Below are 27,123 nucleotides of genomic sequence, written 5' to 3'. Positions count from 1 at the left end.
GAGAAATGGATAGACATAGTTTCTGATTGGTGACAGTTATCAAAAAAGTAATTTATGCTTGCAGTTGAAGTTGATAATTTCTTTGTAGTCTTAATTATTAAAATAGTTCACAAAACCAGGTTAAATAATCTCTTAATCCTTTGCTTTTCTGAAGTTATTTGGAAGCACACTTCTAAGTAATCATTAAGGTGCTCACATGAGTGCCCAGAAGAAGGTCATCTGTATATGAAGGAACAGCTCTTCATGGACAGGAGGCAGGTAGTAACACCTCCTGTGCTGTTGCTTTGCCACACAGACTGTAGAGATACCAAATCTCCTTCAAACTAGAGAATGAAATTCGAAGTTCAACTCCGAGTCTGTTTTTAGATGGGGAGTGGGAGGGATTCAGTGTTCCGCTTCTCCCTCTGCCTCCCCTAACTGCCCTGCACCTTCCAAACTACTACTCAGTAGTGGTGGTGGTGAGTGGGCTGATTTTACTTTTTTTTTGTATTGATGTTATTGAGAAACTCCAAGCTTGGACAGTATCATTTTAAGCTCCATATACAGCTGCCTCAGTTCTCATCTGTAACTCTTAACCTCCCCTTTTCCCCTTGCTTTTTTTTGGTCTTTCTGTTTCCCAGAAATTTGAACTCATTTGTATTTCTTTGTAAATACATTTCTTGTTGGCTCCTAGATTATTTGTGTTAAGCTGAAACTGTAGTATTGGTGTAGGGGATGAAGGCATGGTTTTGAAATTGGAACCTTGCAGTGGAACTGCATGTAATACCAAACACATTGAGTCAGTGTTTAATAACACCACCTGAAAGGTTTTCTTTTATTTTAAGAATGGTGGGAACTTCCCCTGCTCAGCTGTGCCCTGGGAAACACACCCTGTTCATTTGGAATAGCCAAGGAGTCACTGATGGCTGAAGGAGGTGCAGTGCTTTTTATGGGGCAAGACATCCAAGGGTGTCTTGGCAGCAGAAGTGTAACTGCAAGAGACTGCAGGTCCTAGTGTGGAGTGATAACTTGTGATTGCACTGGAAGGCTGCCCTATGAAAGGCAATTCTCTTTCTGTTCTCTTTCTATTATAGTCCCAGCCCTGCAAATGTATCCACAGAGTCAGCCCTAAACTGTGCTGATATCTGAGGGGATTTGCTGATTTGCAGGGTTACCTGGCAAGTTTTGGTTGCAGGATGACAGCCTAGTATTACGCTTGGGAGCTTTGCAAATCCCTATCATTGCTGTGCTCTTGCTTTGCTGTCATATCCAGGCCACTGGGGTTAAATGTGCCAGGATACAGTATTTTTTGTCAGTGCTCAAGATTAGCATGCAACCAACTCATGTACGTATATTTCTCTGCAAAAGAATATGTTCCATACCAGGACTTTACCATTTCAATCCTGTACATACATGCCCGTATGTGTGTGTGTTTATATACTGATTTTCAAAAATTTGGTACTATTCAGAGTACTTTGGCTTGTTTTTTCCACATAGATCGGCAGATTGGTTATTGGACAGAATGGGATCTTATCCACACCTGCTGTTTCGTGTATCATCCGAAAGATCAAAGCAGCTGGTGGAATTATTTTAACAGCTAGCCACAGTCCTGGGGGACCTGGAGGAGAATTTGGAGTCAAGTTTGAAGTTGCCAATGGAGGTATGGGGTTTTTTTAAAACACACTACAACACTCCATCTTGGTATGCTGGAAATACTCTTACAAGGATAACTAGGTGTTTGTAACTATGTGTTTTTCATTTACTCTGTTAAAACTGTGAAGAACATAGGCATCTCTCTATCTCTCTATTTTTTTTTTTTTTTTTTTAAATAATAGAAGTGTATTTGCCTCCACTGGTCTGAAAAATAAGCATTAAATGTTCATTGAAGACCTTGGGGTAGCTGTAAGATTTCTATAAACGACTGACTTGCCATCCTGTTTTTACAGTACCTTGTATAGTCATCCAGATCACCGTAATGGTTCTGATCCTTTTATAAAGATGCCTGTGAGGGACTTCTGATTTCCTCATATTTCTGTGTTGCTTGTCTTGGCATTTACTTTAAAGCATGTAATTTCAGAAGCAGTATAACTCATTGTCTCGAGTGGAAGAAAGCACTTCTTATGTTTATCCAGGAAGTAACTGGTCTTACCCAGGTAGAGAGCTGTACCATTTTAGCCCAAGTCCACCACTGAATAGTGGAATTTGTGTATATAGCTAAAGTCTTGTTTTCCAAGATTGACAACTAACACGTGTAGGTATGTTATACATTCTGTATGTTTTACATTATAGATCTGTGTACACTCATATAACATTATGTGATGGTAGCTGACACCTTGCATACCTCACACATGTAGAGTGCTTTCAATGTGAAAAAAAGAACTGAAAGGGCTTATAAAATGTTTCCTTCCCCATTTTGAAGGTGGGAGAACTTGAGAAGGAGTGCTTTCTCCCCTCTCCCTTGTGTAATTGAAAAACGTGCATGGTTAAATGAGTGTGATTTTATAAACAGAATAGGCTGGAATCCCAGAGAGATTAAAAGGACTGTGTCAGGTCAGCCAGTGAGAAAGCCAGGGTCACAGCACACATGTACCAGAGCCAAACCATTAGATGCATTAGCACTCTATAAACTTTAAAACACCACGTGCATTTAAAATCTGCTTGGTAGATGGGTAACAGTTGGTGGTGCAGTCTTTCTAGTGTGCTTTGCCTTTTTAAAGAGAATTCAAAAAAGGCTGTTAAGCTTTATATATGAAACACTGCTCAAACAGAGGTCACAAGGTTCAATTATGTATGTTAATCAACAGGGCCATAATGAAAAGTAGTTGGTTTAAGTTCCAGCTGAGAAAATGTGAGTTAAGTATTAGGCAAGGTGTTTGAATTAAGACTGTGGTTAGGCACAGCAGCAAGCTCCTAGGGAAGGTTATTGTTGCTCTATATTCTTGCTCAGTCTATTTGCAGATCCAGGTCAAGCAGAAGTGGTTTGTTTCTGTAGCTGTAGAAGAGAATGTAGAGTGACTCTGGGGTATCTCCTTAGCTGGAAATACCAGTAGACAATACATCCATCTATCAAGGAGGATCTGGAGCTATTGACATCCTCACCCTTTGGTTGGGTTTGGATTAGACAAGTAAGAAGTAATTTTCTAAGCTAAACGAAGAATTAAGTAGCTGGTTTTTGTTGTATTGGACCATCTGGTACACTGCATCTGAGATGGAAGACACTAATTTATGTGGCAATGCACTGCTCTAGCAGCATTGCTGGAGGAATGAGAAGTTTGCACTGAAAACACCTTCAAAGACACTTTGGATTAGGAGAGAGAACATGTAAAAGGGAATAAAGGAAATAATTTTTAGAGTGAAAGTGTAGCTTTAATATAAGCTGTGAAGAGTCAGATCAGCCAGAAGGGACTTTGTTGCAATTCATACTCAATTACAACTCAGACTCAACCTTTGCACTGCATATGGCATAGTTCATCTAGTATTTTTTGCATCAAGACTGCAACTTTTGTTTGGTTTACAGTAAATCTGTGAAAATAAAGCCATTTTTCAAGTTTTGGCAATGAAAGTAATTCACAAGTAAGGTGTGTTTTCTGTTTCTGAATGACATAACTGATCCAGGTTGTAATTGCTAATTGTTGAGCAACCGAATTTCTAACAAAGATAAATTTCATTCAGGTAGTGGAGGGAAACTGCAATACAGTACCACTGTAAAACTGGTAAGACTTCTAAAAATGGTATGTTTTTGTAATGAAATAATGGGAAACACCAAACTATGTGATCTTCACAGGTGTGCATTTGCAGAAAGTCCTGTGAAACACCAGAACCTGCTGCTGAAGAACAGGCTTTCCTTTAATAGCTATGTTGAGATTCCATGCAGAGTAAAAGAAAGGCAGTCTTTGACCAAGAAACCCAAACAAATATGACTGTGGTTACCTCATTCTCCCTGCCCCTGGATAAGAATTGATTTAAATACTCTATGTGAATCAAAATGTTGTGAGTAATGCAGTGTATTTCCATGTTTTATTTTTTTGAAAAATGTTTTAAACTTGTGTTGTGAAAAGACAGACCTTATTTACTACAGTACTTTGGTTTTATTTATTCCATAGTAACTCAAATATATTCAGAAAAATGTTTGCTATAGCACTCCCTTTTAAAATAGGAAATCTTCATTTGAAAGAAATGACCCACCACATTATTTTCTCTTATAGGACCCGCTCCAGACATGGTTGCAGAAAAGATCTATCAAATCAGCAAAACCTTGGAGGAATATGCAATTTGTCCAGATCTCAGAGTTGATTTATCACGCCTAGGAAGACAAGAATTTGATCTGGAGAACAAATTCAAACCTTTCCGAGGTATCAGTGTATGCTTTTATGCATACTAAGTCCATTGGGTCTAAACATTAGTATTGTGGCAGAATTATAATGGGTAATTATATAAGCAGAACTTCAGCTCTTTAAGATGCCTTACTAGAAGTTATCAAAATAAAAGGCAAAGTATAGAATCATAGAATGGTTTATGGTGGAAGGTACTTTAAGGATCATCTTGTTCCAACCCTGCTGTCATTGGCAGGGAAACCTTTCATTGGACCAGGTTGCTTAGAGTTCCATCCAGCATGGCCTTGAACACTTCTAGGGATGGGGCATCCACAGTGTCTCTGGGCAACCTGTTCAAATACGTCACCACTCTCACATTAGAGAATTTCCTCCTCAAATCTAACCTAAATCTCTTATCCTTCAGTTTAAAACCCTTCCCCCTTGTCCTAACACTATTTGCCTGTTTTGAAATTCTTTGTATAAGGTCCCCTTTAGGTACTGGAAGGCAGCTGTCGGGTCTCTTCAGAGCCTTCTCTTCTCTGTGCTGAACATCCCCAGGTCTTTCAACCTGTCATCACAGGACAGGTTCTTCATCCCTCTAATCATCTTTGTGGCACTATCTTGGACCTGCTCCAACAGGTCCATGTCTTTCTCATACTGAGAACCCCAGAGCTGGATGCAGCACTGCAGGTGGGGTCTCACCAGAGCAGAGCAGAGGGGCAGAATCCTCCACCTGGACATAGAGCTGTTGACCACAACACTCTGGCTGTGTCCATCTAGTCAATTCTTGATCCATTGAATAGTCCATCCATCAAATCCATGTCTCTCTGGTTCGGAGATAATATGCCATGTGGTACAGTGTCAAAGACCTTAAAGAAAGCTAGGTAGATGATGTTGGTCTGTCATATATCATCTGAAAGATGAAAGCAGCTGCTGGAATTATTCCAACAGCTTGCCACAGTCCCAGGAAACCTGGAGGAAAGATTGCAGGGAAGTTCGAGGTTGCCAGTGGAGGTAGGGTTTGGTTTTGTTTTTTTTTTTTTAACAAAGAAGATGGTCTCATCAAGAGACTTCTCATGTCAGGTGTCCTGTAGTAGACCCCAGCCATGTTGGTCTGCTTGATTTTCACCCTCAGGGTCTCAGTGGCCGTTTCCCAGAGGAGCTCTTCACGATCTGACCCTTCCTTAACATTGAGCACAGTGCCCCCCCCCCTCCTTCCCAGCCTGTCTCCTGAAAACCTTGTGGCCCTCAACTGCAGTGCTCCAGTCATGTACCTCATCCCACCATGTTTCTGTGATAGCAGTTAGGTCATAGTTTTCTAATTGCACCATGGTTTCCAGCTCCTCTTGCTTATGTCTAATGCTGTGTGCATTTATAGCTGTTACATTTGTTTTGCACTTAAGGAATCTGAGTTACAGACTTCTAAGTGCATCAGGCCTCATCTTTCAGCCAAGTATCTTTGCCAAATTTATGTTCTTATGCTTCTAGTAGTTAAACACCAAACACAAGCTTTTTTGGACTAGGAATGGTTTGCTTATTGAAGTCTAATTGACAAAAAAGTAAATGAGACTCTCAGTTTATTCATCCTTTGCTCACGCTTTCTGAAAAGTTGTGGGATTTGTACATCCAGTGACTCCAAATGTAGAGGGATTGCTTAAGCACATATTTAATTTTAAGCATGTGAATACTTCTGTGCTTACAATTGATTTAAAGTTATCTAACACAGCTGTTTTCTTGAAGGAGTCAAAAACAAATAAATAAGGGTTCTGACACATATTTCAAATTTCATGTATATTTCATATATTTCAAATACTGTAAGACTCTATTGTGGCCTCAAGAACTTTTCCACATTCCTGATGCCCTAGAATTAAAGTAATTTTGTTTTTCACCCAAACTGCACCTTTCAAGACAATGTACGTTTTGAGAAATAAAGTTTTTCATTTTAAAAAGTCCTTAAATTTTGGTTTTGCTGGAGTATTTTATTTTATTGCAGAGAACATGTTTGGCTTTTTTCGCCAAACAAAAAGCAAAGAGAATGTATTTTAAACTTCTGCTTTTTCTTCAGTTGTATGAACTAATTCCTGTGAATCAGGCTACAGAGGTGTTGAAACAACTGAGGTTAGGTTTGGCAGGAGTTAAAATAATTTTTAGACTTTAATCTTACATGTGCTTTATCTTCACATGTGTGACGAACTCCATTGTAGTTGTCACATTTGTTCATATATGTAAAGCTTAAGGCTTACTAAAGTGCTGTTAGGAGCAGGGCATAGAAGAGATGAAATACTATAACCTTAGTGAGTGTTTGAGACTTTTAATATATACAGTAGAATTGGCTCTTTTTCAAATACGTTTTAGATTATTTTTCAGCCTTGAGAGCTTTTTTTTGTTTCTTCAAGCATATTGTCACAATCTATTCTAAGTGTTTTTCTCAGGCTCAAAAAATGTCTGTGTCATTTTCATGTTACTCTAAAGAAGAGCATTAGTGTGAGGTTAGTGTTTCTGAGCAAAATTGGATGAGATTTTAAGTAATAATTTAACTTGTAAGTAAAGTATTTCAAGATACTCATTTAACCAGATGAAAAGATATTTGTATAACATATGCTTTTTAATTTAATCAGGAAATGTAATTCATTCCAAGAAGACTGAGAATCATGGCTTTTGACATTTGTTTTGTAACTGCTTTCATTATGACAGACTTATTTTCATTAATTCATTTTTGTTTAGTGTTTTACATCCAAAAGAACTAAAAAATTGTAGTGCTCTGCTTTTATGAATTTAAATTTCAAGTTATCAAGACCTTAGCAAAAAAACGTGTTGCATCTGAGCCTTACTTTCCTGAATCAATGAGATTTACACTGCAAAAGTATGGTTTGTTGTCCATCTGCAACAAACTGAACACAGGTATTCCTGGTGCCAGAATTTAGAATAATAGACTGTATGTCTCTCTTGAAGAAATGATGCAGAGAAATACTGCTGTCAGATACAAGAATAGAACCTCTTGTGTCAACTTGTCATGGACATCTTCCTCCTCTGAGAATAAACCTATTTAGCTTGCAAAGTTTTCCGGTGGTTTAGTGAATGATCTATAAAGAGTTTACTTTGATATAATGTATGCTCATTGATGTCTTCAGTGAAATAGGAACTGTCAACTTACATTATCTCTGCAGTCTTTTAGCAGGCAGAACTTGATCTTTTCAAGGCTTAAAGCTTGATGGTAGCCACACTGAAGGCACTGGGAGACCTTGACTCTTCCTCTGTGGACTTCAAAGCAAAGCTGTGTCATATAGGGGTTGTGTACTCTGACTTTAGTTGAGTTGGGTGGAAGAGAGCTGGAAGAAGTAACCTAACTTTTGTGAGCTGTAGTCACTTCTTTTCTGTGTGATTTTTCTAGTGGAAATTGTGGATTCTGTGGAAATCTACCTCAATCTCCTTCGAACTATTTTTGATTTCAATGCCATCAGAAATTTGCTGACCGGACCCAATCAGATTAAAATAAGGATTGATGCCATGAATGGAGGTATGAACTTAAGTGCTATTGGGGCAGAATTGTAGGTACACTAAAATAACTTCCCAATTAAAGTTGTACACTGCATTGATTTCTGAATAACAGTACAGCATATAAATGTCAGACTTTTGTGTAATAAAAGTTAAGGGTAGTAAGATTTGAACCTTACACTACCAACAAAGGCAATGGGTTAGATGCCGTACTAGGCAAAGAGGTTTATCTTACTTGGTAAATAAGTAAAGGCATATGTGTCCAATAAAAGTTTTCTTTCTGCATTTGGAAGCAAGCAGGATGAGGTAATCTTGCCATGACAGGGTCCTGAAGTATATTGCAGTGTCCAGTGACTGAGGAGGTTACAAGGCAATCTCTCTACTAAGAGGAAATTCTAAATGGTATAGAACTAGTTAAGTCTGAATAAAGAAATTAAAGAGTTAGCTGAGACCTCTTGTCTCACTAATGTTAAAAGTGAACAAAGTTCAGTGTCCTCCAGACAAGGTGAAAATGTCACAGAAGACAGCAAGGGGATCAGTGGTATGCTGATATTAAAAAAATATAAGCTGTGTCACTTAGGGAAACACAGACCAGGATCTATTTTAGGCTACATTATGAAAATATAAATAAAGATTTCTGCAGATAATAAGTTGAAGGGTAGGAGTGTAAGTAAGACTGTTCAACATTATCATATGGAAAACAGATTCTATCAAGCAAACCAGGTTTAATTCTTTAATGGGTTTACGAAAACAGACCCATAAAAGGAGCTGGATAGACTTAGAAAACTTCTGTAAAGCATTTTATCTAGTACAGTGTGACAGTCACTGTTCAAAATATCATAGTGAGTTCACAGTCAGTGTGAACACACAGTTCACTGTGGCCAAGGATTATAGTCTGCATCCAATGAGTGTGAACACCCAGTTTTGCCAAGCTGTGTCCAGAGGATATATGGTGTCCCTGAACAATGCAGTGAGGAAGGCAGTGCCTCTTGCCATGTACCATACTGGAGAGAATGTTACTAAAGTGCCTTAAAAAGCTCTGATATCCAGGTGTGTTACTGACTGTTAAGAATTTTTACATGTTGTCAAAAAGATGCGTAGTCTGTCTTAGGGTTAGAAAGCTGATGCATCATAAGCATTTTAAAGGACTGAGTTTGTTTACTTTATTTACAAGGTGACAGAGAATTGGCTTTATGACCTTGCTTTTTGGTAGAGAGATATCCGTACTATAATTTAAAGTACATGTAGATTAAGTGTATACACAAATACTTCTTGGTACGACAAAGAAGGTAGTTTCTTGGGGTTTTTTTTTCTCAGAAAAAAAAAAATTTCGGTCTTCTTTTCTGAAAATTGCCAAAAAGAACCAATAGAGAGAGATGAGTCCAGGCAAATTCGGATTGAAATGTCGCTCACATGTTTATGTGTAACAGTGAATAGCCGTTGGAGCAATCTATCAAAAATCATTGGGGTTTGCCCTTTTCTTGGTGGCATCTGATCAAAAGACTTTCTAGATGAGATACATTAGCCAGAAGTGAGCCACTAGCCACAATATAGTGACATTACAAAGGACCACATGTATATGTTGACAGACTCTCTTCTGAAATTTATTTTAGCTCTGCACCTCTGGAATATATTTTTATGCCTGTACACATTGGTAGCTTAACATTGGCAGACAAAAAGAGTACTTTGACAGGAGTACTCTTTAGAAAAGAACCAGAAATCATGGTATATTTTACAGAGTTAACATCTACATTTTCGTGAAAAGAAGTTTCTCTTACATAATTTTACCTCAGGTCACAGCTGCTCCACTTAGCAAGATTTGGGAGTAAGGTAGCTGAAAGAGCAGTCACTCACGCATTTTTTACTTCTGAGTGACCTATTCACACTTGTACCAAGGATGCAGAGTGCTCAGGTAGTGACTGTTTAGTTACCAAATGCATGTAATAATTATGGTATATAACAGCATGGAGTCTTCACTGGTCATGTCTTTAACAAAATAAAGAAGTATTTTGGAGTTAGTTTTGAGAAAGTTTTAGTTTATTCTCTGTGTTACTCGGCAAGTAAAATGTAGTAAAATGCTTTGGTGGACGAATCTATTCCAATTTTCACATGCATTGGGATGTTAAGGTAGGTATATTTCCCATTTGCATTCCCCTACTGTTTACTTTCCTTGCTATTGTGTGTTATTTAGACACATAGAATAGTGTTTTATTTTTATTCTAGTGAGAAAAACTCCTTTATGTGTACGATAATTTCTTTATTTAATAATGGGTAAAAGAACCCAGCGTCTTTCACCATTCAGTGATTACTTTTTCACTTCCAGTAGTAGGGAACTGTGATTTTCATATTGAATTGATTATTGTCATACTGATTAATTATTTAATGTGAGGACAATCACATACTTCTCTGAAATAATAGTTTGGGGTTTGTTGCAAGGACAGATGTATAGAATTGCTGAAAGTATATTTTGTATCAAATGTCCACAGTGCTGTGAAAGATTTGAATGTCAAGCATACACTTTTGTGACTGCATGACAGATTTCTGTTTTCACAGTTATGGGACCCTATGTGAGAAGAATCTTGTGTGATGAATTGGGAGCTCCTGCAAATTCTGCCATAAACTGTATTCCTCTGGAGGATTTTGGTGGACAGCCTCCTGATCCAAACTTAACATATGCAACTGCCTTGCTGGAGGCTATGAAAGGTGGCGAGTATGGATTTGGAGCTGCTTTTGATGCTGATGGAGTAAGTATTTAGACCTGTCTTGAGGTTCCACCATAGTTGTTGTTTTGTCTGGGGTCAGATATAGGACATGTAAGTATAATTTGTTTGCTTTTCAGTAAGTCGTTGAAGCTGAAAATGGTATTACTTTCAGGTACAGATGGTTACATTTGCAACCCATAAATCTGACACATATGTTGTAATTTGTCTCTGCAGTTGACTGCAAATTAAGCAGGATTTGAAGGCAGAATGAGAATTATTTAAATAACAGGCTGGTTTTTGTCTTGTGCTGGTGTAACACTTTTTTCCCTGGTTAGGAACAGACCAGCATGTAGATAATACAGACTTGTCAAAGCAAACAGTAGCAATGTTAAGTCCTTTTTGGTTAGCATCATAAATTAAGAGCTTTTTAGCTAAACAAAGCACTGAATCATAATCTCTGTTTATTTAAATTTTCTAATGTCATATTATCAGATTATAAAAAGCAATGTATTACAGAAGCAACTTTCTCCCCTGACAAGGTAGGAGAAGGATGAAAAGATTCTGAAAAAATAAGCTGACTTCTGTTCTCAGTAAACACAAAACACTCTCCTACTCCATAGTAGTGCATGTCGTTGGCAAAAAGATTATCCTACACAAGCATTCTCTTGACAGAAACAGAGCTGCTGAAGTGACTGTAGGAGGCAGAAGTTAGAAACTGATCCGGAGCTTTGATTTGCAAGGCAGGAGTGAGTGATGGTGTGATAGTGAGATTATAAACCTGCCAGAATGATGCCAGTAAATTTTTCTGCCCAAAGGGGGATGTGAGTAACCTAAAGCCTGTCCTTTTTTTCTCTACCTCCAGTAGATCTAGGAAAAGAAATTATGTGTCCTCAATACGTGGAATTTAGGATGCTATTTTAAATTTCTGTTCTCCTGCAGGACCGCTACATGATCCTTGGCCAAAATGGTTTCTTTGTTAATGCATCAGATTCACTGGCTATAATTGCTGCCAATCTGTCTTGCATTCCATACTTTTGTCAGATGGGTGTCCGAGGATTTGGCAGAAGCATGCCTACCAGCACAGCTCTGGACAAGTAAGATGAAATATTTGTTTGTATCACCTTGATCATTACATTAGTTATCTCTACTTTTTATTACATAGCAATTCCAAAATTGTGAAGTCTTTTGATAAGAGCTTCTAATTTTCACAGTATTTATGTGCTTTATTTTTTAAACTGGTTTTTGATGAGATTTTGATTTTACCTAGATTAATTTTTCCCATCTTTACTTGCATTAAAAGAGTTTAATTCAGTCTGGAAAGGAAATAAATTGATAAATCTAATGTACAGTTGTCTGATGGAATTCTTCCAGAAAACTTTGTTCTTTTATGAGTAAATAATGGTTTACAGCCTAATCTGGCAGCCCTTTTTATGAAAGTCATGGAAGTTTAAAAGAGATAAAGTAGTAATTCAGTACTAAACAAGTATTCAAAAAATTAAAACCCTCCTCTTACTACAAACTGATGAAATATATGATCTGTTATGATATAAAATGTCCTGTAAGAGGCTGCAGGCAGTCGACAAATCCATTCCCAGTTTCAAGACAGATTAAAAGTATATCTAAAACTATTTCTGATAAATCCAATCTGTTCTTTAAAGATTTCCTGGATGAGCATCTTGTGTTAGCAGCTGAATTTTGAACAAGTCTCATCCAGGCCTAAATTTTCTGTAAATATCAAGATAAGATGATTAAATATTATTGCCTTAATATATTCTGTGTGGAAAAAGCATTGGCTAAATCAGTTGTGTCTCGATGTTCATCTGGCTGCATAGCTTTACTACGACAAGAGTGATCTACTGCTCCCCTTAAATGTGTCCAGTCAGGAAACAGTAATTTTAAAGTGAAACGTAGGTTGTGTGAAAAGGTTGATCGCTGTATCTACAGTTTGCTTATTCAGGAAGTTTTTAAAAGTTACTAAATTCAGAGCTTTCTGCTTCCTCTAATACTTGACAGGGTCTTTGGGAATATATTCCTTGCTCGTGGGTAGATACTCTAGTTTAAGGAAATATGGTTAGGTCAGTGTTTGATGTATTTTGTTTATTCTGTTCAGCAGTCCAAAAATCTCATTATCGTTATGTTAAAATACAATATAAAATACATAGAGTTAATTTTGTGTATAAACACCATATCTGCATTCCTGTAAGAACTGAAGAAACAGTGACATTTACGTATGTTTGTCTGTCTTCTTTTCATGAAGTTTGATAAATATGTCAGAAGGCATGAACTCAAGTCCCCTCCAATAACACTGACTGTTTGAATTATATTCTTTGCAATGTTTACTTGACCTTCTGGTGCAAAGATCGTCTCATGGTGCTTACTGCCTTATTTAGTTTTGTGGAGCTAAGCCTGATTATTAAATAAAACTGAGCAACTGATAATGATGGAAGGATGTAAATATTTTCCCTTCCATTCCTACAAATATTTATGGTTATGCAGTTTTCAGTCTGTATCCAGGACAGTTGATTTATTTATTTTTTATTTCATTTTGTGGTTCTCCTTGTTTTCTTGAAGACTTACAAGTTACATGTTGTCATGTAGTTCAGTGTAGATCATGCAGTTTTCACAGAGATCATCTAGTTCCAACCCCCCTGCCATGGGCAGGGACACCCTCCACTAGTTGTGCAACTCAGGCACTGTGGCTGCTGAAGACTGAAGCAAAACTGCCACTGAGTTCCTTAGCCGCCTTCTTGTCCTGGGTAACCAGGTCTCCTGTTTCTTTCTGGAGAGAGTCCACATTTTTCTTAGTCTTCCTTTTATCACCATTGTACCTACAGAAACTATTCTTGTTGCTTTTGACATCCCTGTCCAGATTTAATTCTGTCAGGGCTTCAGCTTTCCTAGCCTTATCCCCAAGCTACTCGGACAGTTAATCTGGATTCCTCACAGGCTACCTGTCCCTGCTTCTACCCTCTGTAGGCTTTCTTCAAGTGTTTAAGTTTGCCCAGGAACAACTTGTTCATTCACACAGGCTTCCTGGTGTTTTTACATGACTTCCTCTTTGTTGGGATGCATCTCTGTCAAGCTTGGAGGGAGGTGATCCTTGAATGTTACCCAGCTTTCTTGGGCCTTTCCTTCCTCCTGGGCTTTATCCCATGGCACTCTGTCGAGCAGATCCTTGAAGAGGCCAAAGCCTGCTCTCCTGAAGTCCAGGGTAGGGAGCTTGCTGTGTGCTGTCCTTACAGCCCTGAGGATCTTGCATTCCACCATTTCATGCTCACTGCATGTCACGTGCCCCACCAGCCCCTCCTTGTGGTGAGATCAAGGTTCAGCTTAGGATGTCTCCTTGTTAGTTCCTCTGTTACTTGGAGAAGAAAATTTTCATCCATGCACTCCAGGAGCTTCCTGGGCTGCTAGTGCCCTGCTGTGTTGTCCCTTCAACAGGTACCAGGGTGACTGAAAGCCCCCATGAGCACCAGGGCTTATGAATGTTAGGCTGCTCCTATCTGTTTGTAGAGAGCTTTATCCATTTGGTCTTTCCGGTCAGGTGGCCTGTGGCAGACCCTCACTGTAATGTCTCCTGTCCCTGCTCTCCCTTTAATCCTCACCCATAAGCTCTCTGTAGCTCCTTATCTGTCTGTGGGTGGGTGTAAGTGGGCTGACTACATGGATTGGAACACAGTTAGAAGTATCATAGACACCTTCCTTGGAGGTTCACTGCATGAGTTATTGAGTCTTCAGGTATTCCAGAATTCCCAGGTGTAGCGGGTTGGGTTTCAAACTGGGCAGAAACACCAATTTAGTGTAGTGGTTTGGCCCAAAATACTCATTACCGTTTATCTTCTGTGAGATAAGAATTAGGAGAAACGCGAAGTAGGCACCAAACTTGAAAGGATATAAAGAAGTTTATTAACAGACCTAAAAGAGGGGAAAAAAAATTATACCACGCCTTCAGAACACTTCTCTTCCCCCCACCTTCCTCCCTTCTCCCACTGACAATGTAAAAAGACAACCCTTAAGATGTTCAGTCTGTTTATCACTTCCATAATAACCTTGTTCAGTCCATTTAGAAAGAGAAGTCTCTTCCTGCTCGTGCTATAAAAACATTATCACAACGAGACAGCCGCCCACTTCCAAATAACTTTGTTCAGTCCATTTAGGAAGAGGAGTCTCTCTGCTCACATGTGAGTCCCTTCCCCCAACTTGCGGCTTTTCCTGCAACTGCTTTCGAGGGTCCACTCTTGAAATTACTGGGGTACAATTTTAAGGTTGAGCCGTTCAGAAACTGAAGTTCTCTTCACCCATCTCTGGGAGCATTTCATCTCTAAGAACAGAGGCCCTTCTCCTTCCCTGGGAGCAAAGGGTCTTCCTCATCTTCATTGTTAGGACTATCTCTGGGAGCATCTCTAGGAACTGAGGTTTTCTCCTTTCCCATTTGGAGCAAAAGTCCTCATCGCTTCCATCTCTCCCTGTTTAAACTTCTCATGAAATTACAGCTGCATCAGCATCTGCCTATCTCAGTGCAGGTGCTTTTGCTTACGAGTTGAACACTCCACCCCCCATATCTTCATGAAATTACAACGGGATACTCTGATATGTCATAGCTTCACAACAGAATTTCAGCTTTAAGCATCTCCTCTCTCTCTTCCCTCAGGTTTTCAGCTCTTCACAGCAGTAAAAGGGTTAATCTCACCTCGGCCTTGCAGCTTTGCAGCTGGAATGTTGAATTTTTCTTATCGCAGTGGAGAGGGGGGAGAGCCGAGCCGCTCCGGCTGCCCACGGCAAGGCAGTGGGGGGGGTTCCATGGCTGGAACAGGTCCATGGCTCCAGGATGGCCGTGGCCCGGCCCAGCCTGGCCCAAGCAGGGCCTGGCCGGGCCCGCTGGCCCCCACACGGGGCCCGCAGCCACCTGTGCCAGCGCCGGAAACGAGAGAGAGCTTGGAGGGGGAGTTTGTCTATTCTTAAGTGTGGATCACAGAGGCGGTCACAACTTTAAGTGGCTTAAAGAATTGTTCATATTCAAACTGGCCAGCTGATAGGTTCTGTCAGGTCATGGGGGGAAGCTGTAAGCACCCCTTTCTGAGAACGTCACTTCCAAGACTATGCTAGCCAACCCATGACACCAGGGAAGCCCACCATAAGAAACTGGTAACCTTCAGGAAAGATGGTTGTCTATTAAGATACATTTTTCAGTAAAACTGTAGAATATTGTTGTCTGAAATCTGTTCTATTGCTTGAAGGAGAGGCTGATGGAGAGGTTGATTCTCAGGATAGGTTTCATGTTGATGTGAATTCCAGTTTCATGTGTCTGTAAACATAAGGAAAAGTTCCACAAGTGTCAAGGGCATCTTACAGTGGGACAGTGGTGTAAAAGAATATGCATAAGGCATTCGTGATTCCTGTAGTCTACACTGTTTGCATACCTTTCCAAAACTCTTTGGCTTTTGCCTTCTTTGCAACTACTAAGTATTTAGACCAGTGTGGGCTCTTTACCACCTGCATTTTCTCAGAAAATATCCACTTGCTCTACCACTGTTCTCTCCATAGGCTGCAGGGAGAAGCAGTGCCTGGAGCATCTTTTCTTCTGCCTCTCTCCTCTCTCCCTTCTCAGTATTCCCAGGCATTTCTTCCTCAATCTCCACTGCTGGATGGCTTTTTGCCCTTTAAAAGTGTGTTTTCCCAGAAGGAGCAGCAGCTTGGCTGCTAGGCTTATTAATTTTCTCTTTTTCGTTTCTTTTCTTCTTTGCCTCTGTTTTGTGAGTTCTTTTATTCAGAGTTCGGATTGAAATGCAGTAGACACAGTTTTTCTTCAGACTCAGATGTTTATTATTTCTTATCTATAGTACAGTGTTGGGTATGCCCAGCCACTGCCCTGGAGGGACGTCTGCTAAGATAAGGAGGTTGAGCAATCTCCCAGCAGGACCTCCCCTGGAAAGGGAGCTACTCTTCAGTTACAGGGAGAAGAAGACAGACCCAGAATCCTCTGGGAGACCCTATGCAGATCCTTTGTAGCCCACTGGCCTTTACCCTCTGACACCCACCCCCTGTATCCCTATAAAAGCTAGCTCCCTGCCCCTGCCAGGGCAGAGAGAGATGCTCGTCCCTGGCTCCCCTTCACCAGAGTATGGACCAATAAAGCTGCCTTGTGTGGAACAGCTATACGAGCCTCTCGTCTCTCTCCCTGGTCTGGCCTGGAGGCTGCCCTGCAGAGCTGAGCTGAAATCACGAGCTGACAATCACTAAAGAGCTGACAGCCTCTGCAGGGGCCCTCCTGGCCAGCAGCTGAGGGAAGACACCGGGCCTTGGGAAGGCGATTCCTTTCAGGACCATCTCTCCGAACCGGTCACCTCTTCCTGGGTCAGAACTACTGACCCCACACAGAATGTGCCTCTAAGTTAACAAGGTGAAAATGGCCCCCGAGTGCTACCTTCCAAGGTCTTTTAAAGTCCAGTCTATCCAATTATGGAATGCTAACTAATTTATTTTTACTTAAAATCCAGTAGGTAATCATTCATGTTCCACACTGCAGGTTGTTTGAACTAATACCAAAACACCCAGATTTGTGAAGGAGGAAAGAAGAACCAACCTACACCCAAAATCCTCCATCTTGTTACATACGTATTACTATATCCCATAAACCTAAATTTTCTGCATCTCTGCATATTCCACCCAGTGATACAACAAACTTCTCTTCAGTTACACAGCAGCAATCTCAGTGCTACTACATAATCTGGGAAGCCTTTCCCAAGGCCTCAGGTCAAGCGCAGTGTGCTTTTGAAGATCATTGCCTGTCAGCACTGAGAGACTGAAATTCTCTGAACCCAGGGTTCCAACATTTCTTCCTCAGTCTCCACTGCTGGATGGCTTTTTGCCCTTTAAAAGTGTGTTTTCCCAGAAGGGCAGCAGCTTGGCTGCTAGGCTTATCTGTGCCTGTTGGGATCTGTTGGAGCTGACTGGAACTCACTGTGTCTGGCATGGGGCAGCCCAGGCCTCTTCTTATTGAGGCCACCCCTGCAGCCCCCAGCTGACAAACCCTGCCATGTACACCCAGTACAACATCTAAACCAAATCTCTTAAATAGTTAAATATTATCTCATATCTGTCATTCATTCAAGTTAGTTTTTATCCCATTTGAGGTAGAAGATGCATAGCAGATCTTCATAAATTCAGAGATTAGGGGATAAACTTTGTTCATATTCATACCAGTCTACATCCATGGGTTTCTTAGACATGTCTCACTTACTGTGGTAGACTTAATCTTAAGTATGACAGTTTGAGTTATAATTTGGCATTTAATGCATATTTAGTACCATCCAGTTCTGTGGAAATAATTGTTTAAAAGTACTTTGGAAAGTGTATTTTGTTAGAAATAAATAAAAGAAAAGGAATTCCAGGCCAACTGTTACCTACATTATGTAACCATATGGACAAGAATAAGAACAACATCTGATTAACAGGGGAGGGAAAGCATATTTAATAAACAGAGTACTTAAAAAAATTATGCTGTGCTGTTGAGTGCCGATATATCTGTTTTTCTGTATTTTGTTCTAATTCTGGGAATAGAGAAACTATTAAAATAAAGAGGATTGAAAAGGGCACAGCAACATTTATAATAGTAGGTGCAGTAGAATGGCAGAAATAGTACCTAGGAAATGAAAAGAAGCTTATGTTTTACTTATTAGTCTTCCTGAAGGAGTTAGGAAGTGCTAACTTTAAGCACATCTAACTAGGATTTAATAATACGGTCACTACTCCACAGGAAACTAAAACAATTGGAAGTTTTTTCCCAAGAGATATTAACAGAGTAGGGAAACAGAGATAATGGCGATTGAAAGTATCTTGTATGTGAATATCCTTCATGATTTTGCTTGAGAGAAAGCTGAATTCTGCTAGGAGTACTTTTGTATTTGATGATGTCATCCCAATGACTGTGGGATAACAGTTCTTTGGTCATGAGAGCCCCACTATTATCTGAATGGCGTAATTTGGTTTGTGTTTACAAAATTAATGGTACTGTAGTGTACTCAGCTGGCTCTTTGGCCTGCTTCTGAACCTTGGTAGTTAGAATAGCTCTCCTGTGGGGGAACTGGATCAATTCCTGTCCACTTGGCTACTGTCTTCGGAGGTCATGGAGGTCTTCCCTGAAGTCTATGCTAGATGACAAATGAAAACCACCACTTTGTATGGTGTGTCCGTATTGTGTGGCCGCAGTTTAGCCAAACTAAGTTGAACTAGCCAAACTAAGTTGAACTCTAGTTGAACTAGAGCTTTTCCTTAATGGTATTAAAGAAATACCATTCCTGCACCCACCACCTTTAATGGTATTAAAGAAAAACAAAATTATGCACAGTAATTTAAAGAGAGGATTTAAAAATTCTGTTCCTTTTTAACTTGTGTGCGTGATGCATTGCTAAGACCTTTTCAAAGGGAGTTTTTAAACTTAAAAAGAGGGAAGCAATAATCCAAAGGACTCTGAATGTTGCTGCGGAATATGTCATTAACAAATGGAGCAGTGAATTACAAGAGAATTCACTCAGAATATTTAACTAGTGTTGCATGTGTTTGCTTGAGGTGACTGCTGGAATATACTAGTATGTACTGTAGGGAGAGGGTAACACTTGACAGGAAACATCTGCTTTAATATGCTCCAACATCAACAGGATTGTGGCAGTACGTCTCCAGACTTCAATTCTCTGGCAATATGTACCCTAAGGCTGGTATTCTCTTTGTTTTGGGGAATGCAAACCATGTTCCCTGTTCAAAAAACTATTTTTGTTTCATATCCTTGTATTCCGATTTACCTGATGCCTGTGTAACAGGAAGGGAAATGAAATACTGAGATGTTAGCTAACAGTGTACAAAATGAGAATCAAAAGGGTGAGTAAAAATTGTTTCTGTAGGAAATATGAAGTTGAGTGTGTGAATAAAATACCAGTCATGATATTGGAGAAAAGGATTTCTGGGAGAATACTACTTTGACTAGCATCATCTGATAGTTTGTTTCTACAGCAAGGTTATTTCAACAGCATGTATGTGCTTACACTTAGCCTGGGCAAAGCTAAGCACCTTATTGTGCTGCACCCTGCCACTTTACATCTGGGAGCCTGTCCCTTAATGCAACTTAGACACATCAGTATTCTGTCTGCTGTTTGTCTGTTTATTGTCTGGTCATCTAGAGACAGCTTTTAAGGGGGGCTGGAGTGACAGTGAGTGTTCTGACTTGTTTAAAGAAACGTCCTGATGTGGTGAAGGGCAGAGATGCTATGGGCTTTAACCAATCTGTCTTGGGTGCAGGAAGGAGGCTGACCCTGGCAGTAAGAAACATTGTGGTTTAGAGTGTGGTGTGTTTTGTCTGAAGCACACCAAGAAGCTTTGCTTTGCACAGAAACATTTAGGTTGGAAACATTTTCCTTCCTGCCTGCCTTCCTTCCTGCCTCCTTCCTTTCCATCCTTCCCTCCCTCCCTCTCTCCCTCCCTCCCTTCTTCCCCTCCTTTCCCTTCTCTCCCTCCCTTCCAGCTTTTATTCTTCTCTTCTTTTGCTAAACGCTTCCTTTTATTTTTATCTATTTTTGTTCTCTTTCTTACCTTCCATATTCCTATGTTCTTCCCCTACTCCTCTTTTCCCACTTCCTTCCCATTCGTGTCTGCTCTTTTTCTTCAAATAGATACCTCAGGCCATGGAGAACAGCACACCACATTCCACTTGTGCCTTTGTAGTTATTTACTTGAATTCTTAAGATACAAATCCTGCGTGGATTTTTGTCTGTCTTTTCTTGCACATTTGTTCTGTGTTGTTGATTGTCTGAAAAAGTGTGTGCCAGAAGCAGGGTAGGCACTGTGTGTTTCTTTTTCTCTACATGGACATCCTTTACTGTTGAGTTTAAGGGATTTTTTCAACATAAAGGCTTCTCCAAGTCATAAGTACATCTTTCTATGTGGTTGATACTGCATTCACTCTGTGACTGTGATTTGTTCAAGTTATGCCAGCCATGACCTTACTCTTTTTATCTTTCTTCAGCAGGATAATTCAGTCTCATGCCCTCTTATCTGAAATAGGCTCACTGTGAATTTTTTAAGACACCTCTGTCAAACTGAGTCCATGTCACGTACAAACAGTTTTTAAATTAGATAGAGCAGAAGGACGGTTTGTGTTCTGGAATGCTGCAGAAGGACAACTGCATAAAACCTTCATGAATGTAATTTAACATGTTTGAAACATAATATGAAATTGTGGAGCACTGTGATGGGAAAGATATTCAGGATTTGTAACTTTTTAAGTAACAGTGCAGTATTAAAAGTATCCATATGTCCTCTGTATACCTGCATATTTAGTAAAAAATGTTAGTTTTTTCTGTATCAGCTTTCAGATATATTCTACAGATAAATTTTTTATTTACACAGATATGACATGTTTGAGAAACCTTGCAGAGGAAAAACCAACTATCATTACAAGGCTTTAATGTTCTTTCTTTAGGTATGCCTCTTAGTTTTATTTCTACAGTGTGCTTGTAATGTAGCTGCTACCCTTTCGTCCTTGAATGTTTTTTAAGCAGTGGAGGTGATTTTTCATTGCAAACATTTTCAAAGATATCCTTAGGGAGTTGTCTTGGTCTTTATGTTTTCTTTGATGCTGGATTTGGTATGCTTTAGTATAGTGTGCAGCATATTTGACTGTTGCAAATCCACCATGTGCTTGACTATCCAGTGTTTCATTTTCCTAGCTGGCACTGGTGAAAACATGCTACAGTCATAACAGGGATATACATTTTATATATATATGGAATAAAAGTTTATTCTTGACACTTTACAGGACAACAGCAGCTGAATACTCAAACACTATTTCAGTGAAAGATGACAATGAGCATACATCAATGTATTGCATACTGTTGACATTTACAGGAGAGAATTGATCTTGTCTTCCTCAGTGGCTGCTTATGAAGAAAAGGACAGAAAACATGTTGGTGTCCTGTCCTGTGAAATACCAGTAGAATATTGATATTTCAATCACATCTGAGTATCTGTGTTGTCTGTTATGGATGAATGGCAAGAGAGGCTAAGCAGTCCCATGGCTTGCCTTCTTTTACTTGGCACACAACTAAGCTTTTCAGTCTGAGAGGGATTCCCTGGCCAGTTCTGGGCCTGAAGGAAGCTGTTCCACACTGAGAATGGCAAGCTGCAGAGCAGCCTTACACAACACACAGCTTACTCTTATAAAAAGGTAGTTGGATTCTGGCCTGTGTGTGGACCAGACTGTGGTAGCTGCTTAGCTTAAAATGAGCAGGTTCATTGGCTGTGCAATGTGAAGCTTGCAGGGCTGAGTACATAAAGCTGTATTGAAAGCTTTCTTCATGTAAGAAGAGGAGTTGAAAACTATGCAGTGCTCTGTTTCCAGCTTAATCTGTGGCTGAGAATGAGATTGGTTTGTCAGCCACAGTTAGAGCAAGATTCAGTGCTTGGTGAGAAATAAATATATTTTGTAACCTTGATTGACTCCTGTTCAGAAGTACATGAATTCGTAGTTCTCACAAACAAAGAGACTCTTGTCTAACTTAATGTGCCATATCTGAAAAACTACCTGAGAAAAAGAAACATTTTGCAAAATGCCTGGAGCAGGCCTTGCACTGTGCAATAGATTGATGTTGGGTAACAGAAAGTCACAGGTTTCTTAGTGCTGCATCTGTCTTACATCTCAAAAAGTATACAGCTATGAATAAATAGCAGGAATTCTTACAGATGTACTGGTAAAAAGTCCAAAAGTGTTTTAATTAAAACAATCTGAGGAATTTTGCAGTTACAGAAGACTTTGTGACTACTTAAGTTTAAAGGCCCCTTTTCTTTCAAGATCTTATGTAGTCTTATTGTGTGCTTCAACTTAAAAAGGCTCCCTGGTGGATCAGCATGTCTGAACATGTTTTGCCCTTTCTGGACAGCACAGCTGGTAGCAACCCAAGAGCAACCTCTCCCATCAAAGGATTTTTTTGTCAATGGGTGACCTTCATGAAGAATGCTTCCTACTGATTTAAAAGAAAACTTTTCTGGCACAGAATTTCAAAACTGTGTGTTTAAAATTCTACTTCTAGTGTGTATTAAAGTATACTCTTCCTAGGTTGTTTACAAATTAGGAGGAAAGTAAATTGTTCTTTACATTCTGGGTGTTTTGAAGAAGATCATTATAAGACTATGGCAGATAGTCTTATAAATTAAATATTTAAAAATTAAAATTATTTGAAGAAATTTGAGAGTCCTTTTAGACTAGATCTTATTTTAAGTAATAATCATTTGAATTGTGATACTAATTTTGAAGGAGAAACATTGTCTCGTGTTTCCTTTTGTGGGGAAATGAAAAAGGCCTAAAATCTTTCCAACATCAACAATTCTTTGATTCTGTAGGAACAGTCTTTATCTATGACATACTGTGCTTTCTTCTTCTTTCTGTACTTTTTCCATGAACACTGTTATATAGTTGTGAAATGCTTTCTTCCTTTCCTCTCCCAGGCAAGTCCTACGACCAAACAGAGTGCTTACTGATTTGCAGTCTCTAAAATCGACAGAACAGTTTGCAAGAGAGAGAAAAAAATTACTGCAAAGCCAGGCAATCCTAGAAATCTAAATGGCATCATTAGGGAGCTACTAGAATAAATCATGTCTAACCAACCTGATTGCCTGGGTTGATGGAATGATGGAATCTGTTGATGGGATTAAGATAGCAGATGTCATTTTCTGCCATTTTAGCAAGGCTTTTGAAACTGTCCCACATTATTCTTGTATCCAACTCAGGACTTTATGATTTGGATGGGTGGACAACTAGGTAGGTAAAAGTCTGGTTTGATGCTCAGATTCATGGGCAATTGGTTAATGAACTGGTAAGTGGTCTTGTTTAATGTCTTTGTCAGTGGTGGAGATGGAGAACACTCAAACCAAGTTTGTAGAGGACACCGGTTTATGTGTGTGGTATCTGTTGATGTGCTGGAGAGCAGAGTCAACCAGTCACAGAATCATCAAGGCTGGAAAAGACCTACAAGGTCATCCAGTCCAACTGCCCACCTGGCACTGCCACTGTCACCCCTAAACCTCTGAATCCATGACCAGATCCAGAGACCTCTTGAACATATCCAGGAATAGTGACTCCCACCTCCATGGGCAACCTGTTTCAGTGCCTGACCACTCTTAACAGTGAAAAAATTTTTTTTCTGGTATCTAATCTGAATATCCCCTGTCTTAGCTTAAGGCCATTTTCTTTGTCCTCTCACTGTAGGCACAGCAGAAGAGACCGACTCCCACCAGATAACAACCTCCTTGCAGAGAAGTTGAAGAGAGTGATTAGGTCTCCCCTGAGCCTCCTCTTTTATAGACTAAACAAACCCAGATCCCTCAGACATTCCTTATATGACATGTTTACTAGATCCTTCATGAGCCTTGTTGCCCATCTCTGGACATGTTCCAGAATGTATATTTTTTGAGGAAAGTGGCCCAAAAATTAACACAGTACTCAAGGTGCAGCCTCACCAGTGAGGAGTACAGGAGAATGATCTCTGCCCTGGTCCTGCTCACCACACTGTTGTTGATACAGTCAGGGGAACCTGGACAGCTGGCAGGAATGGATGGCAAGGACCTAATGAAATTCAGCAAGGACAAACCATGAATCCTGCCCTCCGAGAGGCAGAGCCCTGCAGTGATGCAGGCTGCAGCAGAGGAACTGAGGAGCAGCTCTACAGAGACAGCCCAGCATCCTGGGGGACAGTTCTCTGAGCAGTTGTGTGCTCTGGAATCAGAAGAGGCCAGTGGCATCCTGGGCTGTATGAATAAGAATATGGTGCAGAGAGTGGGGGAAGTGATTCTTCTCTGCTTACCATGTGTGGAACCACACCCAGATACTTGTGTTTGGTTTGGCATCCCCACTGTAGGAAAAACATCAGTAAACTGGAGTGAGTTCAGCATAGGATCACTGACACAGATGGGGGCTGGAGCACAGGCCCTAAGAGGAGAGGCTGGGTAATTGGGTTTGTTCTGCTTGGAGAAAGATGGCTTCTCTGCCATCTTCAGCTGCCTACACCCATGGAGTGACTGTTGAGAAGCTGGAGCCAGACACTTCACAGCTGTGCATGGTAGGAGGACAAGAGGCAAAGAAGTTTGAAAGAAGGAATTTCAGTGTCCAGGATGTTGAACTAGAGACCTCCATGGTTGCTTCCAATCTAAGTTGTAATACTGTGTCCCTATGAAGAGACCTTTGCTGGAAGGTCCTTACACCACCATAGTTGTTGAGCTTGCCCGCACCTTTGCACTCTTGTAGTTACTGTGTAGCAGCAAGGTGATGTATAGAAAACCTTCATGTTGCCAAAAAAAAATTTAAAAATTATTTATTTTTAAATTTTTTTCAAAACCAAGAAATTGCCCATCTGGAGAAACTGCACTGTTTCTATCCTGATCATTTTCTGAGCTATCCTTCTGACTCTGCATGAGAGGATGGAAGTAGTATTACAGTCCTTAGGAGGTGAAGAAGCAGCTGTGGAGGCAACTGGTGACTTCTGATACATACCTAAAGCCATTCTTTCTCTGTTATTCAGATAATTCAGAGTACTGAAAACCCAATTTGAATCACTGTCAGTACAGTTTTGTAATACATATAGTGGTTATATTCACATCTGGTTTGCATCTTTGTCAATGAGCATAGGCACAGTGAACCAGCTGACCTCACTGTAGTAAGCTTGGAAAGGCTAATGAATATGAAACATGTGTACTCCTGTGTTAATGGGAGGGTATTTTCCCTGTGCTTAGTTCATAGGATTGCTGCATTTCCTGAAAGAGACCGTGGGTCTTGCCAGTCTTTAGTTCTGACATTACTGAGGTTCACCTCACTAAGTATCTGCAGAAGGATGTAAGGAGAGTACCTCTTTATTATACCTTATAATTTATGACATCACTTTTCTTTTCCAGTATAATAAATCTTCCTGACAGTTTCTGTAGAACTAGAGAACTTACAAAGCATTCCTTCTGTGCCTTTGTAGACCTTTGTATTGCTGAAAACCCCATAGGTTCTGTATGCAGCAGTGACTGTGCAGGACTTGAGACTAGAATAGAAAAGGTCACTGTTCAGGGGTGGGGAGTTGAGAAGGCTTTAAGTAGTGTTTTGCCCTTGTTCATGCTTTGGGATTTTTTTGTTTTTCTGTAGTTTGTATTCATTACAGACCCGGCTGATATTTCATTGTTGCACTAAATGTGAAGTTTTTACCAAATCCTTAATGAGACAAGGCCCACTACTAGAATTCATTTGTGTCATTTTATGCTCGGGTGAGTCTTGTATTATTAGGTAAGTTTCATTTTCCAGGGACCAACTTGCTTATTCAGCCTTTTTGTTTGTTTCTGTTATTTCCATGCATTAAGATTGGTCTCCTGTCTTATTCAGGAAACCAGTAACAAGTCAGGCTGTTAACACAGCATACTACAGCATAGCAGTGACAGCTGTTTTTCTGTATGTATATTCAGAAAACCCCGCCTTTGCTTGCAGAGCTTAGCTCGTCACAGGCCATGCTGTTGGGAATGGGGCAGAGACAGACTGTCTGACACTAAGTCAGTTGTTGTCGTAAAAGAAGTGGACAGTGTCTTTTCCAGAACAAGGCATAATCTTCCTGCTGCTGACCCATGGCAGAATTTGGAGGCTAAAATAAACTTGGAATTTTTAAAGGAAGTACATTTGTTGTGTAAAAGTTCACCAGATGCTAGAAGTCACCATGTCTGATCACTGTGCATTCTCTTCATCCTACTGATGAGAAGTTAACTTACTCTGTAGGCATATGAATGCTGAAATAATAATGAAAAGTGATTCTTTTATCTCAGCCAGGAGGGGCATGATCCCTAGGGATTACTGCAGTACATCTGGAGAGCATGGCCACATGCTTTCCATCTGGTTGGACTTTTCTTCATTACTACTGTGAACTCTGCAATCAAACCTCATTCTCTGTGGATATACAGTACATATGTGTGCAATTTGTCACTGGAATAGGATTTCCAGGGAAGTGGTTGCAGCACCAAGTCTCTCAAAGTTCAAGGAGCATCTGGACAATGGTCTCAGTCATATGGTTAATTGTTAGGTCATTGTGTGTGGAGCAGGGAGTTGGACTTGGTGATCCTTATGGGTCCCTTCCAAACTGAGATATTTTACAATTCTAATTTCACCTCACAAGGACTCTGAGAACTATGCCAGCTGGTTTTATTATGTGAAAGACAAAATTCTGTTGGGATATGTTGCTGCCAAAGCACATCTCTCTCTCATTATACTCACAGAAATGTGTGTGTTTGCTAGTTGTCTGTAGCAAAGGAGCTTTTGTCTCTTGTTTTATCCTTACTTCTAGCCCAGCCATAGCTGAATACTGTATATGTCAACAGCTGTTTCTAATCATTCTGTTAGAGCTTGTATGAAAAGGACAATGAGGTTTTCATAAGGCATGGAGTCAGAGGCACTCTGTCCTGAAGGTTATACTTCCTTTGGGAGTTGACTCTTGAAACATACACAGAAGAGGGTGCAAAGTTATGCATTTTGGATCTGAATCTTAAACTCATGACTAAAGCAACATGAGACAGCATTTGATGTGGAACATCATGATGAGTACACCTGTTAACATCCCACACACTGAGGAAAA

At 40.0% G+C, this 27,123-nt stretch overlaps 1 protein-coding gene across 2 annotated transcripts in view; it reads left to right on the top strand.

Annotated features, from left to right (window-relative positions):
• The window catches only part of PGM5 (phosphoglucomutase 5), an 81,590-nt gene that overhangs the window by 5,459 nt on the left and 49,008 nt on the right, over positions 1 to 27,123 (top strand). Inside the window, exons 2-6 of one of the 2 annotated variants that reach the window (XM_082301273.1) lie at positions 1,477 to 1,639; positions 4,185 to 4,331; positions 7,684 to 7,809; positions 10,341 to 10,531; positions 11,429 to 11,583. In XM_082301273.1, coding sequence (XP_082157399.1) covers positions 1,477 to 1,639; positions 4,185 to 4,331; positions 7,684 to 7,809; positions 10,341 to 10,531; positions 11,429 to 11,583 — 782 coding nt within the window. The remainder of the gene's footprint in view (positions 1 to 1,476; positions 1,640 to 4,184; positions 4,332 to 7,683; positions 7,810 to 10,340; positions 10,532 to 11,428; positions 11,584 to 27,123) is intronic. The other variant, XM_082301274.1, reaches the window with a different exon arrangement.

This window comes from Coloeus monedula (genome assembly GCF_965178545.1).
Source record: "Coloeus monedula genome assembly, chromosome: Z".
Taxonomy (NCBI): domain Eukaryota; kingdom Metazoa; phylum Chordata; class Aves; order Passeriformes; family Corvidae; genus Coloeus; species Coloeus monedula.
The sequence above is the reverse complement of the archived record's forward strand: the minus strand, read 5'-3'. Positions and strand labels throughout refer to the sequence as shown.